Source organism: Protopterus annectens, chromosome 16.part0 (assembly GCF_019279795.1).
Source record: "Protopterus annectens isolate FY-2018-M chromosome 16.part0, PAN1.0, whole genome shotgun sequence".
NCBI classification, from domain to species: domain Eukaryota; kingdom Metazoa; phylum Chordata; order Ceratodontiformes; family Protopteridae; genus Protopterus; species Protopterus annectens.
Genome location: NC_056750.1, coordinates 40,848,514 through 40,872,955, shown reverse-complemented (window position 1 = coordinate 40,872,955; position 24,442 = coordinate 40,848,514). Strand labels below are relative to the sequence as shown.

The 24,442-nt window shown below is 39.1% G+C and overlaps 1 protein-coding gene across 1 annotated transcript in view; it reads right to left on the bottom strand.

Annotated features, from left to right (window-relative positions):
• The window catches only part of RAPGEF1 (Rap guanine nucleotide exchange factor 1), a 2,911,094-nt gene that overhangs the window by 236,205 nt on the left and 2,650,447 nt on the right, over positions 1–24,442 (bottom strand). The window contains exon 24 of the mRNA XM_044058589.1: positions 208–305. Within this exon, the coding sequence (XP_043914524.1) occupies positions 208–305 (98 nt within the window). The remainder of the gene's footprint in view (positions 1–207; positions 306–24,442) is intronic.

The window sequence follows — 24,442 nt, the reverse complement described above, 5'->3', positions numbered from 1 at the left end:
GTAAGATATACAGGGAATACTTACAGGTAAAGTATACAGGGAATACTTACAGGTAAAGTATACAGGAAGCCCTTACAGGTAAAGTATACAGGAAATACTTATAGGTAAAGTATACAGGAAATACTTACAAGGTAAAGTATAGAGGAAATACCTACAGGTAAGGTACAGAGAAAATACTTACAGGTAAGGTGTAGAGAAAATACTTACAGGTAAGGTATACAGGGTGGCTCCCTTTCTGCAAGTGCTGCTCGATAGGCTCGGAATGAAGAGGAGCTGTCAATGAGCATACAATACTCTGCCAGACCCTGTGGGACATAAGCAAAACTTCATTTGCAAAAGATAAAGCAGAAACATGTCCTTTTTGCAGTACTAAACACCAGGTACTACACTTTCTGAAGTAATATAAAAACAAGTGTGTCACCTTTACTGCAAAAATCTCTTCAACTTCTCTTTTGAGCATAAGCATTACAAAAAACAAAACAAAAAAAAAACAGCTTAACTGTTAATATACACTGTTAACTTCTTCTGTAAGAAGCTGCAAAAATACTTAGTGTTATTCAATGTGTTTTTCCATTATGATCTTTATGATACAGTGCTATTTATTTATTTATTTTATTTTACATTTGTTGACCGGGCTAGTCTAGCTGGATACATGTCCTTTTTCAGTAGAGGCCCGGGGAGAAAAGCTCCAACATGAAGAGAAGAGACAATACATTTACATGCAGTAGTAAATAGTATTAACATAAAGATACAAGAAAACAGCTAGCTTTACATACTGTTAAATAACATTCACGGATATTATGTAGATAATCTAACATGGTTACATTGTGAGGCCGTGAGGGTAAGATTATAAACTCTGGGATGGGGAAGAGACTGAGGTGGTATGGGATCTTTGGGATTAGTCTGGTTTAGGACAGGGGCATAACCAGTGGGACTTAAGGAATTCTTTGAGGTAATTTTTGAATTGATTAAGCGAGGTCAGAAGTCTTAGGTTGTTTGGGAGGGAATTCCAGAGCTTTCCGATGGAATTGGCATAGAGAGCATCACCTCCTGAGTTGTTAGATTTAATGGTTAGTACCTGGACACTTTTTGATGATCTGAGGCAGGTTAGGTTGGAGTAGGGGGTCACTATTTTGCTCAGTGAAGGGGTTTTGTCCGGTTGGTTAATTATTTTAAATGCTTCAGTAAGTTTAATCACATCCTAATGAAAAGTACACCTAAACATGCTTTAGGAATGCTATAACCACACACAACACTGTTAGTTTTTTAAATGTTCTTTTGTCGCCATCTTTTTAAATAAAGTCTGCAACCTTTTAATTTCTTAGCCAGTAATATCCATTCCATTGGATATCACCAGAGCTGACCACAAGGGCTCCATCATCAAGGTACACATGAAGGCGTTTGTGCATCCTTCCATCCCTACCATCAGCTCTTTGATGGGGAAGCGTGTATCCTTACCCTGCAGCTTAAACATCTGGCTTAAACCACACCCACAAGACTGACACTGCCCATATTTCACTATGGACCAGAAATTATGCAAATTGGTCACCAGTCTACTGATTTGCCTCATTACCTTGCCCACAAGGCTGTAACATTAATGAAGAATTTTAGTTATTTATTTTTATTGATCCTTGGTTAATCAGGTTAGTCTCACTAGGCTAGTGGCCTCTTCAGGGAAGAACAGAAGTGGTGTTTATACTACTAGGGGAAATTTGGCTATGGCTTTGTGAGTGTTACCCGTTTTGGAGGAAAACTTCCTGTTTCCATTCCAGGCATAGAGGCGGCCCAGAGAAACAGGGAGGCAAATGAAGAGAGAAGGAGATTATGGAGTAGTGAAAGAAATTAAGGAGAAAGCAAATATTGACACAGGAAAATATGTGCCTGATTCTGAGGAAATGATTCACAAAAACTTGTTTGATGGAGGGGAGTCAGCAAATGACAGATGTATAATTACAAACATCCAGTCAGGAGGGTTGTGGGATGATTTACTTAAAGAAATGGTGGTGAAGAGAGAGCCAAATAATGAAGGAGATGTTTCCTCAGGGGGACATTATGGAGAAAATACACAAGGAAAATGCAGAGACAACCCTGAAGAATAGTGGTGAGATGGAAAAGAAAACATATGCACAGAAAGTAAAAGAAGGCAAAAGTGGAGTAGCAGAAAATAAGTAAGAAAATAAAAAACGGAAGTACGTGGTAAGGATTTAAAGTAAAGACAAAGAAAATGGACAGGTCTGAAGTGTGAGACAATGTAATACCTCCTTTGGGTGTAAAAACACGAAGCAAGAGCATTTATTCCTACTGACAAGGACATGTTTTGTGACATTATATTTGAGACCTCTATTTTCCAGTGGAAATTTTTCCTGGACAATATGAAAAAAAAAGAAAGGCTGTAACCCATGGAATCTTTACGTGATAAAAACATTTAACAGGGAAACAAAAAAGACGATTCATGTACAATTTCGAACAGAGGCAAAATGAGAGACTCTGAAAGGATACTTGAAAGCTTTACGTAAAGAAGTACCAAACACTGCGAAAGTTTATGACAAAAGGGGTTTATGGACTGGTGGCTGGGATTGTAATAGTGTTAAAAATATAAAAAGAAAAAAAAAAAAATATATATATATATATATATATATATATATATATATATATATATATATATATTTATACAGCTTTTTTATTGTTTCACTGCATTTATGTACTGTTTTAAACTGTTTTAACATTACTTAACTGTAAACTGCTTTTTCATACTGAGAGTTGTATTTTCTGTTTGTGATTGCTCTATCCGAACTTTTCTGTGCATTTTTGTCTGTTAAAAGCATTCTCTAATCTGCTCCTTGATCTGTTTAAAACTTTAATTTAGTGGCTACAGCTAGGAACTGTAATAGTGTGCATTACTATAACTGTTTTTTTTATTTAAATTACTAAATTGTAAACTGCTTTTTCATACGGAGACTTGGATTTTCTGTTTGTAGGTGTTCTTTCTATGCTTTTAAAGTGAGGTTTCTGTGTTCTGCTCAGGTGGCATAATCTTGATAGAGACCTGTTGTGTAGGCTGGAAGTTTTGTTTGTGTTTCTGGCAGCCATTTTCTGCTGATTGTCTTCATTATTGAGAGTAACAAGGCCTCCTGACCTTCTGTAGTACGAGTGATTGGGCAATAGCAGGGGCTGAGGAGTAATCTGATCTTCCCAACTCTTCCATTCTTACTGCTATATAAACCCTGTGTCTTATAAAGGCTCTGCTTGTATTGTCAGGCTCTGGATTGCATTGCATAAGTGGAAATTCCTTAAGATTCCAAGAGCAGGCTAAGTTATTTCTTACACTTATTTCACTGAATTGTACTTCTGAAATGCTTATAATTGTGCTATACAGTTGATCTACTATATTTTTGCAGTTATAAAGCTTTTTTTTGTTTCACTGCATTTATGTACTGTTTTAAACTGTTTTAACATTACTTAACTGTAAACTGCTTTTTCATACTGAGAGTTGTATTTTTTGTTTGTGATTGCTCTATCCGAACATTTCTGTGCATTTTTGTTTGTTAAAAGCATTCTCTAGTCTGCTCTTTGATCTGTTTAAAACTTTCATTTAGTGGCTACAGCTAGGAACTGTAATTTTTTCCCACCCACCCAGTCTAGTGTTGTGTGTTCTTATACTTGGTGGCTTTGCAGTTGCCCGCCCATACTGTATATTTGATCTGTGACACTCCTCCCAGTCTAGTGTCATTAGTTCACTCAATCTAATAGAGAACATTTGTGAAGGCCAACCCACTCAGATTTTTAACGTTGAATTAACTTCTGTTCCAGCTTTCTCCATTTCCACTTTACTAGAAAAAAAAATCTAAGCTTGCTTCCCCCTTTTCCTGTGGCAGGTCAGATACGGATTTGCTGTGTCCAGGACTGTTTGTGAGCTCCTAAGCACCCCCCCCCCACACACACACACACACTTAACTGGGGTTAAACTATTCCTGGCGCCATAAAGTCTGTTTTTCAAAATTTCCCTTGCAACTAGCCAGCTTTTTAGTTTTAGCACTCATCTGTTTCTTTGATCTCAGCACTTGTTCAGAACTCACTGTAAGCACTAAATAAGCTACAAATTACTACAGCACTCAACTTTCCTCACTTGTCTAGAGGAAAACAGTTTTTAGTACTTAATAAATAAGCACCTATTCAGGCATGTCTAAAGGTCAGCTCCCGGTGTTTTCTCCTGTCTACCTGATGAATCTGGGCATCTTGGGACAAAGCAGCAATTGCCTCATGTACACAGACAACTCTCTCCTTCTACCACCCAACACTACGACCTGTGAGAGGTGCACTTATATAGCCAAACTGGAAGCAAAGCTCTCTTTACCAAAGACAGGCCTAGACAGTCAAGAGGAGAAAGTAAACACTTGCACCGCACCACACTCATCTCATAGTCCCTCAAAACCTACACCACCAAAACACACACCTACATTCACGAAGGCTCTCTGTACTAATCTGCCCAAACAACAGAGACCTCCAAAGCAGAAATGCAAGCAACCTCCACCCCCCAACACAACCCAAATGACACATAGTCCACATACTCAGTGTGCTACTCAACTACAGCCCATAAGGTATAACGTACCCAACACTCTAGTCATAGGTGACTCTATAGTCAGGCACACTGATGTTCCACTCACCAGGCTAAACAAGGAAAAAGTTACTGTCAGCTGCCTGTCTGGTGCCAGGATCCGCCACATAATGCACGCACTCAGGTCACTCCACAACAAGTACAAATATGACTCTGTCATTGTCCATGTTGGTGTGAATGACCTGAGACATACCCCCCTGGACTACATGAAAAGAGACATGGAGGAGTTCTCTGATCTTGTAGCCCAGGCCGGGATGACCCTAGCCCTGAGTAGCATCCTGCCATCACCAGAATGACACCACAGTACAAGGACAGAATGATTGAATTTAACAATTGGCTAAGCTTCTGGTGTCATTCTAAGGGAATCCAGTATCTGTCTGCCTGGGATGACATGATCGACACACCACGCTGCTTTGCCAGAGATGGCCTGCACCTGTCGCCCTTGGGATTCCGGATACTGGCAAAGGCTCTTGCCACCCCTATAGTGCCTTTTTTAGGCAAGGTTCAAATGACAAATTCACCACCGTAACAGGTACAAGCGAGCAAAATCTGAGGGTAATGCTACTCAATGCTAGAAGTCTAAACCTCAAAATGTACTCACTCGAGGCACTCCTTAAAATGGAGAACATTGACATCTGTGCAGTGAAAGAGACCTGGTTCAAAGCTCCAGAGAGCACCCCTGCATTACCAGGCTATAATTCATACCACACCTTTCGGCCACCAAACCCGGACGAAACACTAGGAGGTGTGTCCATATTCATTAAGGATATCCACACCTCCAAGCTAGTTGCTCAGCATAATGCATCCGAGATTATCCAAGTTCAACTAACTCTGGGCAAAACCGCAATCCAGATTGTAGCTTGCTATAGACCCCCCCCACCATGCCCCAGGATTCCCACTCCTCTTTTCTTGATACACTGGAAAATATTAAGGTACAACCCAACACTCTAATAATGGGTGATTTCAACTACCCTACCATTAACTGGGAAAACTACTCGTGTACCAACTCTTTTGCTCAACATTTTCTGGAAATCATCAATTCCAACATTTTGGATCAACTTATCCACACCCCCACCAGAGGCAGCAATATCCTAGACCTGGTCATCACCAACATGGGTGACCGGTGTTCCACACCAGAGGTCAGTTCCTCGTTGGTCAGATCCGACCACAAGCTAATCACCCTAGACATCCACATCCCGCTCCCACCCCCCCATTAGGAAAATAACTGTAAAAAATTTCTCCAAAGCCAACTTCACACTTCTTAAGACGGAAGTGGCAAACTTCATGACACCAATACAGATGGATAATAGAGGTACGACTGCTGAATCCTACACAAATGCACTTTATAAGCACTTACACAAGTGCATGGATCGTGCTATCCCTAACAGAACCAAGATGCTATCCTCCAAAAAAAGGAAGCCAGTCTGGTGGTCTTCTGCCGTAAACAAACTCTACAACAGAAGAAAAAAACTGTTTCAAAAAAGAGTAAAATCCCATGATTGGAGTAACTCCCTGGTCAGCCTCAGTAAGATGCTGAGATCCCTCATAAAATCCTCCAAAGCTAGTTATGAAAACAAAATTGCCATTGATTCTAAAGACAACCACAAAGCATTCTATAGCTATGTCAAAAATCTCAATGGCAATACTCAGATCTGCTCTGAGTTACAGCACAATGACACTAAATATACAGAACCAACTGATATTGCCAACATCCTGGCAGATAGGTTCAGTGCTAACTTTAGCCCCCTCTCACCCACTAAAGGGCCCATCTTTATACCGGAAGAATGCAAAGTTCCTGTAATCACGGCTGCACAGGTAAAAACTTCCCTCTTCAAAGCCAAGAACACAGCATCCATGGGACTTGACAACATCCCAGGCTGCCTTCTACATGAACTACAGAATGAACTGGCACCCCACCTAAGTACCACGTTCAATCATAGCCTCACCTCAGGCTTTGTGCCCATTGAATGGCGCACCGCGACAGTTATCCCATTCCATAAAGGGGCGGCCACAACAGACCCTGGGAACTACCGCCCCATTACCTGACGAGCCTCGTCTGCAAGGCCATGGAACATATCATCATGGAACTCATAAACAAAGACATTGGAGATCTCAAAACCCTGGACTCCACACAGTTTGGGTTTGTAAAAGGCAGATCATGTCTCCTAAACCTGATAGACTTCTTTGAAGTAGTCACCAAAGCCATAGATGAGGGTAAGGTGGTTCACACAGCCTATCTAGATCTCGCCAAGGCGTTCAACACCATCCCCCACTCTGGAATTATAGATAAACTCACTAAACTAGGTATAAATCCCTATGTCAAGATGGGTTGCCAACTGGCTTACTGAAATAACCCACACTGTGAAAGTAGCAGACTCCAAATCATACTTCAGACCAGTGACAAGTGGAGTACCACAGGGTTCAGTCCTGGGTCCTCTCCTGTTTGGTATCTACTTCTCTGAAGTACAGGATAACACAGAAGGTCTTTGGCTAACTAAAGTCGCAGATGACTGCAAACTAGGAGCCATAATTGAAACTCCTAATGATGTGGACATCCTACAAAAGGGCCTCACTGAGACAGATGCCTGGTGTCAAAGACATGGTCTCAAGCTCAATGCCAAAAAGTGCATTGTCATCCCCTTTGTTAAAAATTCTGTACCCATGAACTACCACATAGGTGGTAGTTTACTTAACACTGAAAGTGTAATAAGAGACCTTGGGACACAGGTGGACAGTAGTCGCTCCTTTGATAATCACATTGCCAAAGTGGTCAGGAAATCCTTCTACGTGGCACACCTCATCACAAAAGGTTTCTCATCCAGAAAAAAAGAGGTCATTGTTCCCCTCTACTCATCACTCATTAGACCCATTATAGAGTACAACGCCCCTTTTGGTATTTACCTCACAAGATATCTACAACAACTGAAAGGCCACAAAAATACCTCACAAAGAGGATTACTGGCCTCAAACAGATGCCTTATGCAGAACGTCTCAAAAAACTCCAGCTTTACTCCGTCGTATATCGCCTACTCAGAGGCGATCTCTGCCTAAAATACAAAGCTATGTCAAACCCAGAGCTGTTGGACATGCTCCACTTAAAAAAATCCCAATCCCTCCGAGCTACACACTCTAGGGACCTAAACCTTGTCACCACAATAAACAGAACATGCTGCAGGGATAGATTCCTGTCCCAGAGACTTCCCATACTCTGGAACAGACTACCTATCTATGTCAAACAGAGCTCCTCATTAGCACTCCTCAAGAAAAATCTTGATGATTGGATGGGTAATAGGAAATTCACCCCGGGGATCACTTTTGTGGTTCTGCTTGACAGGGGCACAGGAAAATAATTTTCTTGGGTGGCGAAATTCAGGGTACATTTTTGGCTAGGCTTGTATAGGCCCTAGGGCCAATAGCCTAGTACCTACCTATGAACCTATGAACCTATATATGGTTCCACTTCATATCATCGAATTTCATTTCATCGAAGCCCATAACATCGAGACCAAATTGTCGAAAACCCAAATAGTCGAAAACCCATATCATCGAATCTCAAATCATTGAAAACTAGAAACATTCCACAGAGTTAGTACTGCATTTATGCAGGGGGGCAAGCTCTGCCCTCCCCCCCCCCCGTAAATAAATATACCAACTCCAAGGTTGCACTACAGTGGGGGAAAAATGTTACTTCCTAACCCCACTGTAGTGCGACCTTGGAGTTGGTATTTAATTACGGGGGTGTGGGGGGCAGAGCCACCCACATGGGGGATGCAGGGGGGGCTTGCTCCCCTGCATAAATGTAGTAAATAGTGTCTGGGATGTTATTTCTTGTTGCTTTTTAATTTTCAATGGTTTGAGATTCGATGATATGGGTTTTTGACGATTTGGGTTTTCGACAATTTGGTCTGGATGTTTTCAAATTCGATGATATGAAGTGGAACCATATATATATATATATATATATATATATATATATATATATATATATATATATATATACCAAGAATGATAAATGTGGAGGGGAATAGGGGTGTTGTAAAATATTGGGGATAAACCAAAACGTGTTTTTCTTTTTTTTTTGTGGAAAAGAAGTACATTTAATAAGTAACTGTGATGAAAGAAAATGTTACATTTGTGGGTAGATGGGACATGATGCAAAAAAAATGTGAATTGAAATGTAATAAGTATAATAAAATTGGACATTTATGGATGGATTGCAAACATTAAAATAACAGCAAGGAAAAAGAAAAAGAAAGAGAAGACTGAAGAATGAGAAAAAAATTAGAAGTGCTAGAAATAGATGAAAAATTAGATGAGGAAAAAAATAAAGTGGACATAGAGTAAGGTTCTAAAAAAATGAAGACGACAAACCTCTGAGGTAGTAAAAGAAAACAAATCTACTGGTACAATGACAAATGAAAATTTAAAGGGATAAGTAGAACAAAATGGATAAAAAGTATTTATTTATATCAGAACTTGGTATAATGGTTAGGGGGATTGAGTCCCAGATAGAAGTTCCAGTGTTTGATTCTCACCTTTGGAAGAAAATTGGTTAAGCTTAGAATGGCCTAGTAAATTAGCTAGAATCTTCTGAATCTACAAATCTAAGGAAAAGGGAAAATGAAAATTTTAGAATGCTTTCTGTAAATGTGAACAGTATTAGTAATATAATAAGAACAACAGGAATTATGGAGTGGTGTAATGCACAAGATGTAGATGTAATTATACTACAAGATTTTTAACAAATGAAGATTACAGAGAAACTAAGGTCAGGAAAGAATCTGGAACTTGGGAAATGAGAAATGTTCTGGAATATCTGTAGTCTGTTGAAAAATAGTAATGATATTAGATGTAACTTCAGCAAAATGGGAAGATTAACCTTTGGAGATTTAAAATGGAAAGAACAAGTATACAGAGTTTTAACATTATATGCTTAAACTGACTGTAAAGAAAGGGAAAGCTTATTTCATCAGATTTTAGACTGTAACGATAAACATGAATATATTAATAACAGGAGACTGATTTAAGAGGCAAATGTAAAAAGAAAGGAAATGATATAAGAAAAATGTCAGAAGTTATCAGATGTGGTAACTTAAAACTTTGGGACAAAAACTGATGGGCTTACAAAAGGGGTATGTATAAAAGTGAAATAGATTTTACAGTATCAGAAGGTTTAGTTATAGGAGATGGGGAGGTAGTTGAAACAGGATTTTCTGATCATCTTGCAATATGGCTACAGATAAAAGGAAATAAGGAATTTATAAAAATAGGCAAAAGAGTAAAAAGGATAATTGAGAGAGCACAGAATGAAAAAGGAAAGAGATTAGTAATACAGTTGAGGAAGGATCATATTACTATGAGAACATTTTATAAAAACTGGTCTGAATGTTGGATATTTAAGAAAAAATAAAAAATGTTTTTTACAGTAGCAATATGATGTGACAAAAGTAAAGAAAAATAGAAAAGAATTATAACAACGTATTGAAAGAGTTAGAACATAATGATAGCACTTTAACAAAGAAAAAGAATTATATGAAAGAAATCAAGAAAAAATACAAGAATTGTTATATAAACAAAGATATTTTTACAAGGAAAAGAAGTATTGAGTTACTTAAGCAGAATAGTAAAGGAAGATGATAGTGTAATAACAGAAATAAAAAAATGTAAGACGAGAAAGAGAAAGAACTTAGGAAAAGATTATGAACAGTGTAGTATATATAATGTGTAAATAAATGTTTAAAAAAAGGTAGTGAAAAAACACGGAAAGTAAAAAAAAAAGATAAACAGAATGAATAGCTGCAAAAAGAGATTTCTTTAAATGAGCTAAATAAAGTATTGAGACAAGTAAATACAGATTTGGCTGCAGGCTCAGATGGAATAGGATATGAAATGCAAAAAAATATAAGGGATTGGCAAAAAGATGAATGAATGTTTAAATGAAAGTTTTATGCATAAAGAATTATGTAGTGGAATACATAAATTCATATGGAAGAAGGAAGATACGAGGGAATTAAAAAAAAAACTGGAGACCAACATTATTGAATAATAATGATTATAAAACCTTTTAAAATAATACAAATGAGGCTTGAAATTAAAATGGAAAATATTATGGAAGATAACATATAAGTGAGACAGTTAGGAAATTATGTATGCCAGCATATAGTAATAATAAAGTAAAAATACTTGTAAATGGCTGGTTAAGCCAAGAGATACATATGAAGAGTGGTGCAAGACAGGAATGTCCAAGGAGATGTATACTCTTTGCATTAGTTATCAATGTGATACTATGTCAAATAAATTACAAATTGAAAGAGGCAGGGTATACAACACCTTAAGGGTTAAGCATTTCATTTCTGTCAGCATATGCAGATGACATAACTGCAAAAAAAAAAAAAAAAAAACAAAACTTGGATAAAATAATAATTTGCATAAATGGCTACAGATTATAGAGATAGCTTTAAATAAAGAATAAAGTAAACATGTAGGTGATATAGTAAAGATCAGGGGTATATATATTTTATAATGAATGACATTTCTGCATTAGGTATAACATTTGGGAATAAAGATGCAAGTAGAATTAAATGGGAAAAAGCAAACACCTTTTCTGGAGAAAACAAATTCTCATTCAGAAAAAAGGCTTGGTTCATAAATTCGGTACTGATGGTAAAATAGTATACTTAGCATATGTTGAAATGATGGAAATGGCATTTTTTTTTGTCAGCAGACCGGGGTTGCAATGGGAGCGGCTTGTGAACCTCTTTATGCGGACATGGTTATGTATGAGTGGGAGCGGAGATTTCACTTTGAACACTCAGGGTTCCAAAATTGTATTCTATACTCGAGATACCTGGACAACCTTTTTTTATTTGGAATGGGAACAGAAAGAGTATTGGCATTTTCTTAGACTATATTAATAATGCAACCGCCTTTCTACATTTCTCTCATAACATTGGCGAGGAGAGTATTAGCTATCTTGATGTCAAACTTGAGAAGGATGTGATAAAAGGGAGATTTGTTTCTACCATATATAGGAAGCCTACCTATTCTAAAGCCTTCCTTCATTTTGATAGTAGTCACCCATTGTCCCAAAAGAAAGCGGTTAAGGGACAATTTGTCAGGACTGCAAGGATGGTGTCAGATTTTGATTTATTTTCATCTGAGTGTGCCCTTTTAGAGAGTATGTTTATTAAGAGGGACTACCCCATGGGCTTTGTGCAAGATATTAAAAGAGAAGTAATGGACAAGAGAAGATCTGGGTTCTATTCCCCCATTCTTGATGAAAATGGTCATGACTATAATGCAAGTACATGTAATTCAACTATTCTAGTAAATAGGGGGAGTACAGTTACTACTACTGATACCAATTTCAAATTGTCCTTTATAACCAGATTCTCTGTGGACTTTAAATCGATCCAGGAGATTCTAGCAAAAAATTGGAAGGTTTTGTTGGGAGATGGGGAGATTAACTCTAGAATTAGTAACAAACCAGTCATAGTACGGAAAAGAGGTTTGAACATCAAAAACTTGGTAGAAAAAGTTGGTAAACAACAATTTAGTAACAAACCAGTCATAGTACGGAAAAGAGGTTTGAACATCAAAAACTTGGTAGAAAAAGTTGGTAAACAACAATTTAAAACACAGGTACATGTATCCATGAGGGAGATGCCATCATTGTAAATATATCAATGTGGGTGAGCTTTTTGCTATCAATGGGTTTAATTTTAGAGTGAAGGGGCATTACAATTGTAAAAGTTCTGGAGTTGTATATGGGGCATTGAGCCAGGCCTGTCCTGATTTTTATATTGGCAAGACGGAGCGGATGCTGAAGCAACATATTTATGAGCACAATTATGATATACAGGGGAAAAAAAACTACTAATGCCCTATACAGACACATTCTGGAATTCCCTGAACACCACTTAAGTTCATTATAATTGAACAAGTGCAAAAGAATACAAGAAATGGTCCCTGGCAATTGTTCTTGGAGAACCGTGAGCTGTATTGGATTTTGTGCCTGGATGCAGTGGGGTTCCCAGGTTTAAATGAAATTGCATCTATAGGATGTGTGTTAAAAACGAAGGCAGAATTGAGATAGCATAGATTTATACACATAAATATGTGTTTATGGACTTATACACACACATTTACATTTTTAGTCTTTTTTTTAAAATATGTGCTTTTTCGCATTCATATTTATGCATTATTTTCCTAAATAAATAAATGTATATATATATATATATATATATATATATATATATATATATATATGTATATATATATATATATATATATATATATGTATATATATATATATATATATATATATATACACATATATATTCCCCCCCCCCCCTGGGGAATCTACTAATGGTTATATGTGTTTTTAACTGTTTTTATATTTTTATACATTCTTGCTTTAATTCATTAATTGGTGTTTGTCATGTGATAATGTAAGTCATATACATGTGCCCATTTGAATGTTGGCTTTTATCTGATGAAGTTATTCATTTTATATAACAAAAGCGCTTAGGTTTATTTTATTTTGTGGTGCAATAAACTGTATTTAAAACATTTGTGCTTTTCTGTGGAATCTATGTTGCCAACAGTATTTGAAAAGGAATCATTGCAGCCTTTTTTCATTTATATGGGGTTCTAGATTAAATCCAGTAAAAACAGGAGTTTTGCATATAAATAAAGGAGGAAGTGGGTTTAGGGTTAATTAACCCAGTGGTACATGCCTCTTCATTAAATTTGTACAAAATGTTAACATGGACAAATGAAAAAGATGAGAGATTAGTAGTAAACCTATAAATACAAGTATGACAAATTTTGTCGTGTGGTAAAAAAGAGTAAATGAGAAAACGAGTGTATAACTAAAGAAACAAAATGTTACCAATAAAAACTGATAAAGAAAAAGATACAAAAGTAAAGTTTGAGAATGTAATGACAACATTACCATGGGGAAAATCTAACAGATTAAATAAATTAAAGCTACACAAATAAGAAGCAAATGATGCAGCCAGAAAGTAGAATGTCAAGACTTTTTGTGGACACTGACAATAAATAAATTGCCAATAAAAGGAAATATGCCATATAAAAAGAAGTGATATTTTTGAAATGGAAAAAAAGAGTACAAAAGTTTTGGGGAAACTAAGTAAAAAAGATTTTTTGAAGATATTAGTAATGTCTTTCGGATTTTCCCAGTTAGGGGTCGTCACAGCAGAACGCCAGTCTGCTTATGATTGGCAGTAGATCTTTACAGTGCCAGCCCGATGCCCAACCTTCAATGAAAGCACACCCATTCACGCACACACCTACCTGCATGTCTTTAAACGTCACTCGACCGCGAGGAGGACATGCAGACTCCACACAGAAGGCACTTCAGCCGAGAATCAAGCCTGAGAACATGGATATTACTAAATACAGATATTATAAGAACAAAAGTAAAGAACATATTAAAAAACAGACAAAGTAATGTTATGTTGTATGGAATGAATGAATAAATGGAGTTATGTTGATGGTGAACTGATTTTAGCAATAATATTAAATAAAATCAAATGGTTATGAAATAAAGGAGTGGGGGTCTAATAGGGATGAAAATTTAGCATGACTGTAAAGGGAATTATGAATGTGTGTAAATAGATTTGTAAATGTATATATCTGTAGATATGTAAATATTTGTAAATATTTTGTAAATAAGAGTTATTTTTGTATATAAATCAAGGACCCCTATACTTTTCAAATAGTACCCCAGGATCTTTTGCATTCACCTGAGCAACCACCAACTTAAGCAGATGGATCCTCAGTTTAAGGTCTTATCCAAAGGATGACAAGCTCTGGAGTAGTGACCGCTATCAAATAAAAATCTTTCAATTCTCCCACCTAGTGACCACTATCATAAAAATAAAACACCCTCCTATTCTCCCTCATAAAGACTGCTGGGCTGAAGAGGTAGGTGGCACCCAGAGTATTCTGGATGGAGGGCCTCCTTACAATAATTTCGACAACCTTATCTCTATTCACCACCAAAGAGCACAGCATGAAATGCTGTACAGTACGTCACAATCACTCCAGCAGATAGTTGCTGCAGACAGCTATACAGCACTACACTTCTGTAAGAGGCACACTGCACCAGTGAAAAAATCATTTACACTACCACCAACCTGCAGAAAAGTCTGAATAATAAAATCATCACCCTCTTCCACCGTTGCTCTTTCCTACTCAGTAGGCTCATTCCCACCGAGTTGCTGAAAAGTTATCTGGCTGATGACATAACAGAAATGCTGATATCATTAAGTGCTCCATGAAAGGGCCTTCTGTGATGGGTCAATGGTTGTGTTCAGCATTTCCACCAATCAGAATATGGAAAACATCTGCAAGATCCTGTGACTGTCGAAATTAATATAATTGAGGTGATGCATACAGTGATGTCATACACAGGATATGTAGGAGTGCCCACTTCTACAACTCCTAGCCACTGGAAAACTCCTTCCTATAAAAATAATAAATAAGAATGAAGATGTGATACCTTCACTTTTAACAACTAAAGCATAAGTATAGACTTTCACCAATTACAGAGAACTCTTACTTCTGAGACTTCGATGGAAGAGCAACACACCAAGAGGAATGCAAAGGGCAGGTACTTCAGGCATAAGCTGATGTAGTAAGATCAGTATGTTGTACATAACAAGGATGACTCTTCTTTGAGAAGTCTTTGGTTGGGCTAAACCCCACACAGTATCAAAATATGTGGAAGGAGTGAGAGGGTCACAAATATTAGGACTCGGAAGAATGCATCCTAAGGTACACAACTATACCAAGGATACTCAACTGCTCGAACAGCACTCAGGAAAATATTAGTTGGTAAAAGTAATCACCAAGAATCAAGTGCCTATGTCACAAAGGTCTGCAGTGGACACGTTCTTGAAGCAGAGTGTGAAGGCAGCCACTCCCCGAGTGGTGTGATCTTTGACTGAAGCATCCACTAACAAGGCAGTTTGGCAACTCAAGAACAATACAACTGCAAGGCCTCTCCTCCATGAAAAATAAATAAATAAATAAATGAACAGCTGGCCCAGCTTTCTGATGTTGTACATCCACTTTAAATAACACCTCAGCTGATTATAAGAATTACAGAAAATACAAGGCAACTTAGTCTTATCACCATTACACCTTTCCAGTGCAGCCAGTCTTACCACCATTACACCTTTCCAGTGCAGCCAGTCTTACCACCATTACACCTTTCCAGTGCAGCCAGTCTTATCACCATTACACCTTTCCAGTGCAGCCAGTCTTACCACCATTACACCTTTCCAGTGCAGCCAGTCTTATCACCATTACACCTTTCCAGTGCAGCCAGTCTTACCACCATTACACCTTTCCAGTGCTGCCAGTCTTACCACCATTACACCTTTCCAGTGCAGCCAGTCTTACCACCATTACATCTTTCCAGTGCAGCCAGTCTTACCACCATTACACCTTTCCTGTGCAGCCAGTCTTATCACCATTACACCTTTCCAGTGCAACCAGTTTTATCACCATTACGCCCTTCCAGTGCAGCCAAGTCTTACCACCATTACACCTTTCCAGTACAGCCAGTCATCACCATTACACCTTTCCAGTACAACCTGGTCTTATCACCATTATACCTTTCCAGTATAACCTGGTCTTATCACCATTACACCTTTCCAGTATAACCTGGTCTTATCACCATTACACCTTTCCAGTACAACCTGGTCTTATCACCATTACACCTTTCCAGTATAACCTGGTCTTATCACCATTACACCTTTCCAGTACCCATTCTCAGACTGAACATCCTCTCTTGAAAAGAACCAGGTCAGTTAAGCCGGGGTAAATTTCTGAACACCCATCCAATCATCCAGTTCCCATTTGAAGGAAGAGAAGACATGTCACACTGCTTTATTTGGCAATGGAGTCTATTCCACAGATGGAAAAGGCACTGCTTAATGAATCTATTTCACCACAGTGTTTTATTCACTTGCTGATGAAAATTAAGGGCTTTGGGTTCTGATATTTGTGGAAACAAAAGATCCAGGACCACTAGGTCCCCCATCTTCTGTAAGGCAAGGCACAGACCTCTCTTCAGAAATCTAGAAGACACTGAATATGAGGACAGACTTCTCTTCAGAAGTCGACAAGATGCTGAATATGAGGACAGACCTCTCTTCAGAAGTCGATAAGATACTGAATATGAGGACAGACCTCTCTTCAGAAGTCGATAACACGCTGATCATGAGGACAGACCTCTCTTCAGAAGTCGATAAGACATTGAATATGAGGACAGACCTCTCTTCAGAAGTCGATAAGACACTGAATATGAGGACAGACCTCTCTTCAGAAGTCGATAAGACACTGAATATAAGGACAGACCTCTCTTCAAAAGTCTATAACATACTGAATATGAGGACAGACCTCTCTTCAGAAGTCGATAAGACACTGAATATGAGGACAGACCTCTCTTCAGAAGTCTATAACATACTGAATATGAGGACAGACCTCTCTTCAGAAGTCGATAAGACACTAAATACGAGGACAAACATACTGAACATGAGGACAGACCTCTCTTCAGAAGTCGATAAGACACTGAACAGAAGGACAGACCTCTCTTCAGAAGTCTATAACATACTGAATATGAGGACAGACCTCTCTTCAGAAGTCTATAACATATTGAATATGAGGACAGACCTCTCTTCAGAAGTCGATAAGACACTGAATAGGAGGACAGACCTCTCTTCAGAAGTCGATAACATACTGAATATGAGGAGAGACCTCTCTTCAGAAGTCGATAAGACACTGAATATGAGGACAGACCTCTCCAGAAGTCGATAACATACTGAATATGAGGACAGACCTCCCTTCAGAAGTCTATAACATACTGAATATGAGTACAGACCTCTCTTCAGAAGTCTATAACATACTGAATATGAGGACAGACCTCTCTTCAGAAGTCTAACATACTGAATATGAGGACAGACCTCTCTTCAGAAGTCTATAACTTACTGAATATGAGGATAGACCTCTCTTCAGAAGTCGATAAGACACTGAATATGAGGACAGACCTCACTTCAGAAATCTATAACTTACTGAATATGAGGACAGACCTCTCTTCAGAAGTCTATAACATACTGAATATGAGGACAGTGCTTCTAGTTTTTTTTGGCAGCTTAGGAGTTTTAAGCCACTGATGATCTTAGTTAGGAAGCTTTGGGGGTCTTTCTAGTTGTTTAATATGCCTAGTGAGGTACACTACAAAAAGGGTACTTTTTAAGTAACCAGCACAATCAATGCTGAATACAATAAGATAATGACCTACTTGGATCTGGAAGATATCCCCTTGGTAATCTGCTGTGTTAAGCATTTCCTGAGTACTCTCATAACATGATCAAGGAGGGGGAATTATCAACCAAGCAGCATGATCTCTAACAACACGCTCATTTAGGTGTGGGGTACTGTTTATGCTGTATGCTGGGGAAGGGACAGCTTGCTAAATGTGACAAACAATCTTTTGGGCATTTCATTTAAGCTCACTATTAACACACCAGGTCTTTACAAGATAAGCTCTTGTTTCAGGGCTTGGGTGTTAGTGGGACACTTGACAATGACTACCAGTTTGCAGTCTTGGTTTGTGGTCTAGAGGTTGGAAAAGTAAATGCTAAACAAAATGGCTCCCAGTATGGAGCCCAATGGGACACCCCTTGTTACCTTCAAACTGTTTGATGAGGCACCTTCTGTTTGCACAGTATGGGTCCTGTCCTTTAGCCAATCTGTTATCCATCTTCTCCCTCGAGTATCTATTTGTAATGCATTGAGCTTACTAACTGTGCTAGCATGGGGTATGGTGTCAAGGGCCTTGACCATGTCAAAGTATGCCACATGTACATCATGACAAAGCAAACTGCTGCTGGTCTGGCCTGATGACATTTTTAATGTCATGGTTAAGCAGGACAGCTATAACATATTCCACGGATTTGCACACATCAATCAGGCTGAAGGGCCTGTAAACCTGTGGTCGGTGTTGCGGCTACTCTTGTGGAGTGTCATCACTACTGCTGTGCTTCAAACTTCAGAGATGAAGCCAGTGGCTAAACACGGGTTAAACAGCTTAAGTCAGACGTTAGAGGGATTGAGTCTCACCTGTGAAAGAGGAACTGGCTAGGCTATGCCAGAAATTTCTCAGTACTGTTTACTAAACAGCCAGGTATATTATCTAATTCCATATAGAAAGTATTTTTCGTTTTTAAGTGCACCGTTAGCACATGACCTTTAGTGATTCTGAGAGCTTCAGGGATAAGTGGGCTTTGGAGAGCCATTTCCAAACTTTAATTGGCACTGAATTTGACAGTAAATTTGTCCGTGTTTATTGGGTCGGAATAAGTGATGCCATCTTGAATAAGTTCAGAGCATGTCCATAGGTATATACTATACTAACAACCACCACAGCCTTTTTAAGCCTAGCTGTGCAACCTGACCCAACTGTGCCCCCATTCATCTTCTTGTGTGTATATTTAGAGGGATATGCTAGTTAAGAGGCAGTTGAGGGTTTTGTGGGGAGGTGAGATATGTTAGTTAGGGAATGTTTTATTTACTGCTGGGCTCTGTCCATCAGAGACATGGGGTGAATTTGCTGTTACCCAACCAATGGTCAAGCTTATAATTAATCAGGTCAGGGATGAACTCTGCTTCACATAGATAGGGAGCCTATTCCACAGCATGGAGATCTCACTACCAGAGTCTATTTATGTCATAGGCCAATTTTAAATCCTTGGATCTAGTGTTTCTTGTGCTGTTCATTTTCCAGATGTGCAAAAGATCCATCAGGGCAGGTTCTGTGAATGTCTTCTATGGCAGGCATAGACTGTCTCTCAATAACCTGTAGGAGACAGAGTATAAAGATCGAACCTTAAGACAATCTGTGTAGAATGGCGGGTTACTATCCAGGATTCTCTTGGTGAGGTACCTTTTCCTGTGTTCCAACTGTTGCAAATGCCTGGTCAGATACATATTCCAAAGGGGAACTGTACTTAATGACAAGTCTGATAAGCGCCAAGCAAACAGGCACTATTATTTCCTTGGACCTGGATGCCATACCTTACTTAAGTGACATAAAATGATTTTCTAACTATCTTTAGCTACATGTCAGTTGAAGGGCAGATTACTGTATGTATGTTCCCAGATCCCTAACTTCTGGGTCAACTCTTAATGATGTTTTACCAATGGTAAAACATTCACCCAAGCTAATTACTCCAAAGGGCACTGTAAAGCACTTCTTGGCAGTGTTTTAAACTGTGGATTTGGCAACAGTCATTTGTCTGTGTTAGACCATCTTGCAAGATATTAAGGGCGATGTGAGGAAATCTATGATTGCTCCCAATTTACAGTCATATGCAAACTTGGCGAGCCAGAGGCCCTTGACATTAGCCTTGACCGCTGAGAAGTATATGTCAAACATTAGTGGTCCAAGCATGGAGCCCTGAGGTTCTCTACTGGTGACCCATTTCTTCGCAGAGGTGGCCTCACCAATCCTGACTTTTTTTTTTAAACAAGAAACATCTTTAATAAATTATCACACATGACATAGGCAAATGTACATTTATACAAATGAAAACAAGCCATATTGACAATTATAGTTTCAAACATTATACATCACAAACCATACTGACATAATTGTAGTTGCTAACATTATACATCACTTATCTATCCAGTCATTGTCAGTCAAACATTACACAACTCATTCAAATCCTGCCTTCTTTTAAACCTCGTTCCTCCTCTGCGTGTATTGTTCCCACAATTCCCATTTTTCCTTTGTAATTTGCTCATACCCTTTTCTAAAGATCCCCATTCCAGTTGTTTTATCTCTGTTACTATATTCACTAATTCTAGTAAAGTTGGTTTAGACTTTGATTTCCATTTTCTAGTAATTGCTTTTTTTGGCAGCCACCTTAATTAGATTGAGCAAGCCCTTACTATATCTAGGCAATTCCGATTCTGTATCATAACTCAAAAAAATACATTTCTTTAGTTACACCAATTTGCTGACCCAGTATTTCTGACAGAGCAGTCTGCCAGGAATCATTAAAGTCTGCCAACTCATTGCATTACAGTCCCAGAAAAAATATTCCCAGTAACCTCCTTCTTCTTCAACACATCTCCAACATTTGCTGTTTACCTGAGGAAAAAATATTTGGAATCTACTTGGGGTATAAAAATATCTATGTAAACACTTCCAAGCAAAGATTCTAAAGCTTCTAGACTTTGTTGCATATTTGGGAGACATACATATATCCTCCCCATGTTTTTCTTTCTGAATTGCTTATCCAATCTCTCTTCCCAAGCCTTTCTAACCTCCTTTGATAGTTTCTTATAGTTATCATGCAATATTTTGTTAGCTCTACTAATTATTCCTTTTTTTAAAGCAGCTTCTGTTCTAGACTCTACTAAAAACTCTACCAGTACTGTTCTTTCACTTGAGATCCCCCTATTTCTTTTTCTTTGTCTACACTCTGATATCACTCCTTGATAGGGAAGGCAATCACTATCCTGCAGTCCTAATAAATTCTTGGCCTTTTCCCATTGTGTTACCTTTCCCTCTCTCTCTCTAATTATTTGCTCCCAATACCTTGGTTCTTTTGCCAGTTTTCTCCAATAAATTCCAGCCTCCTCTTGCCTATTGTCTGTATCCGTAATTGTAGTCAGCCCTATTGGCAGACTCTCCTTTCTCCATTCCTCTGTTGGTTTAGTTCATTTATTTAAAAAAAAGAAACATGTTTATTAAACCATCACTTATAGCATAGACAATCATACATTTACATAAATGAAAACAAACCACACCAATACAATCCAAGCTGCAAGCATTTTACATCACAAATACTGACACTCCCAGTTGCAAACATTACACGTCACTTAAAATCTACCCAGTCATTTTCAGTCAAACATTACATAGCTCATTTAAGTCTTCCCTTCTTTTAAACCTCATTCATCCCCTGTATAGTGGATATAAAAAGTTTACACACTCATGTTAAAATGCCAGGTTTTTGTGATACAAAGAAATGAGACCACAATAAATCATTTCAAAACCTTTCCCACCTTTAATGTGACCTATAACCTGTACAATTCAATTGAAAAACAAATCTGTTCGGGGAAAAAATATAAAAAATAAACAATGTACAATAATCTGGCTGCAAAGGTGTGCACACCCTTAAACTAATACTTTGCTGAAGCACCTTTTGATTTAATTACAGCATTCAGTCTTCTTGGGTAGGAGTCTATCATAGGTGTGTACTAGGCTGACGGCCCTGGGGCCTTTACAAGCCTAGCCATAAGATTACCTTGGCATAGTGCCACCCGACCTTAGTTCCCAGTGCATCTGTCGAGTAGAGCCACTGGAGTTATCCCCGGGGTGAATTTTCTGTTTCCAACCCACTCATCAAGATTTTTTTTGAAGAGGGTCAGCGAGATGCTCTGCTTGACATGTATGGGAAGTCTATTCCATAGCATGGGCAGTCTCTGGGTTATGAACCTGTCCCTCCAGCATGTTCTGCTAATTGTGGTAATGAGGTTGATGTCTCAGAAGCGTGTGGTGCAGAGGGATTGGGATTTCTTTAAATGTAGCATTTTTAAAAGAGCTGGGTCAGACATGGCTTTGTACGTCAAGCAGAGATCGCCTCTAAGTAGGTGATAGGAGACAGAATAGTTGGAATTTTTTTTGAGTCTGTCCATATAGGACAAGTATTTAAGACCTAGGATCCTCTTTGTGAGGTACTTTTGCTGCCTCTCCAGTTGTTGTATGTCTAGTGAGGTACATGCCAAATGGGGCATTGTACTCCATGACTGGCCTAATGAGAGAAGAGTAGAAGGAGACAATGACCTCCTTCTTCTTGGATGCAAAACCCTTAGCAATGAGATGTGCCGCACAGAAGGACTTTCTGACCACAGTAGCAATGTGGTGATCAAAAGAGAAGTTGCTGTCAACCTGTGTTCCCAGATCCCTCATAACGCCTTCTGTGTTCAGTGGACTACCATCAATGTGGTAATTCATGGGAACCAGGTTTTTCCCAAAGGGGATTGAGTTTAAGGCCATGGTTCTGACACCAGTCGTTGATCTCAGTGAGGCCATTCTCTAGGACGTCAACGTCACTTGAGGAGTTAATAGCTCCCAACTTGCAATCGACTGCGAACTTTGTCAGCCAGAGTCCCTTCGTGTTAGCCTGGACTTCAGAGAAGTAGATCCCAAATAGGAGAGGACGCAGGACCGAACCCTGTGGGACTCCACTCGTGACTAGTCGGCAGTCTGACTTGGTGTCACCTACTTTCACACTGTGGGTTCTGTGAGCCAGTTTGCAACCCACCTAGTGATATAGGGGTTGATGCCTAGCTTAGTGAGTTTTTCTATGATTCCTGAGTGGAGAATGGTATGAAAACCCTTGGCCAGATCAAGGAAGGCTGTATGAACCACCTTGCTTTCATCCACAGCTCTGGTGACTGACTCAGAAGTCAACCAAGTTGACCAGGCATGATCTACCTTTCACAAAACCAAACTGTGTGGGATCCAGAGTTGGAGATTCCCAATATCCTTGTTTATTTGGTCTATGATGATGTGTTTCATAGCTTTGCATATCAGGCTCGTCAAGCTAATGGGGTGCTAGTTCCCAGGGTCTGTTAGTTGCTCCTCCTTTGTGGAGAGGGATGACTGTAGCAGTGCGCCATTCAGGAGGGACAAATCCTGAGGTGAGTCTGTGACTGAACAGGGCACACAGGTGAGGTGCCATTTCACTCTGTAGTTCATGTAGAACACAGCCAGGGATATTGTCAGGTCCCATAGAAGCTGTATTCTTGGCCTTGGACAGTGCTGTTTTAACCTGTGCAGCAGTAATACTGGATGCCTGTCAATCTACTGGTACTGTGATTGGCCCTCTGGGAGGGGGGGGGGTAAAGTTGGCACTGACTCTGTCGGCCAGTATACTGGCAATATCTGCTGGTTCGGTATAGGAGGTACCATTGTGCAGTAGCTCAGAGCAAATCTGGGTATTGCCATGGAGATTCTTTACATAACTATAGAAAGCCTTGTGGTTGTCTTTACTATCTGCTACAATTCTGTTTTCATAGCTAGCTTTAGAGGATTTGATGAGGGATCTCAACTTTTTGTTTAGGCTGATAAGGGAGTTTTTCCAGTCTTGGGACTTCACCTTATTCGGCATCAATTTCCTCCTTGTGTTGTAGAGTTTGTTTATGCCAGGGGACCACCAGATTGGCTTCCTTTTTTTGGAGGAGAGCGCCTTGGTTCTATTGGGTATAGGAGAGCGCCTTGGTTCTATTGGGTATGGCAAGATCCATGCATTTGTGTACGTGTTTGTACAGTGCACTGGTGTATCATTTGGCGGTCATACTATTCGCCATTTGCATGGGTGCCATGACGTTAGGGGACCTCTGTTTTTAGGAGCCCAAAGTTAGCTTCAGAGAAGTATTTCATAGTGGTTACCTTTGCGGGGGGGGGGGGGGGGGTGGATTTCCATAGTGATTAGTTTGTGGTAGGATCTAACCAGGGAGAAGCTGACTAATGGTGTAGAGCAACGGTTGCCCATGTTAGTAATGACCAGGTCAAGGATGTTACTACCTCTAAGTGGGGGTAAGAACACGGTGGTCCAGGGCATTGGAATTAATAAACTCCAGAAAACGTTGGGCAAGTGTACTGGTACATGAGTAGTTTTCCCAGTTAATGGAGGGATAGTTGAAGTCGCCTAGTAATAGTGTGTCAGGTTAGACCCTAATATTCTCCAGGGTGCTTAGGAACATGGAGTGCGAGTCTTA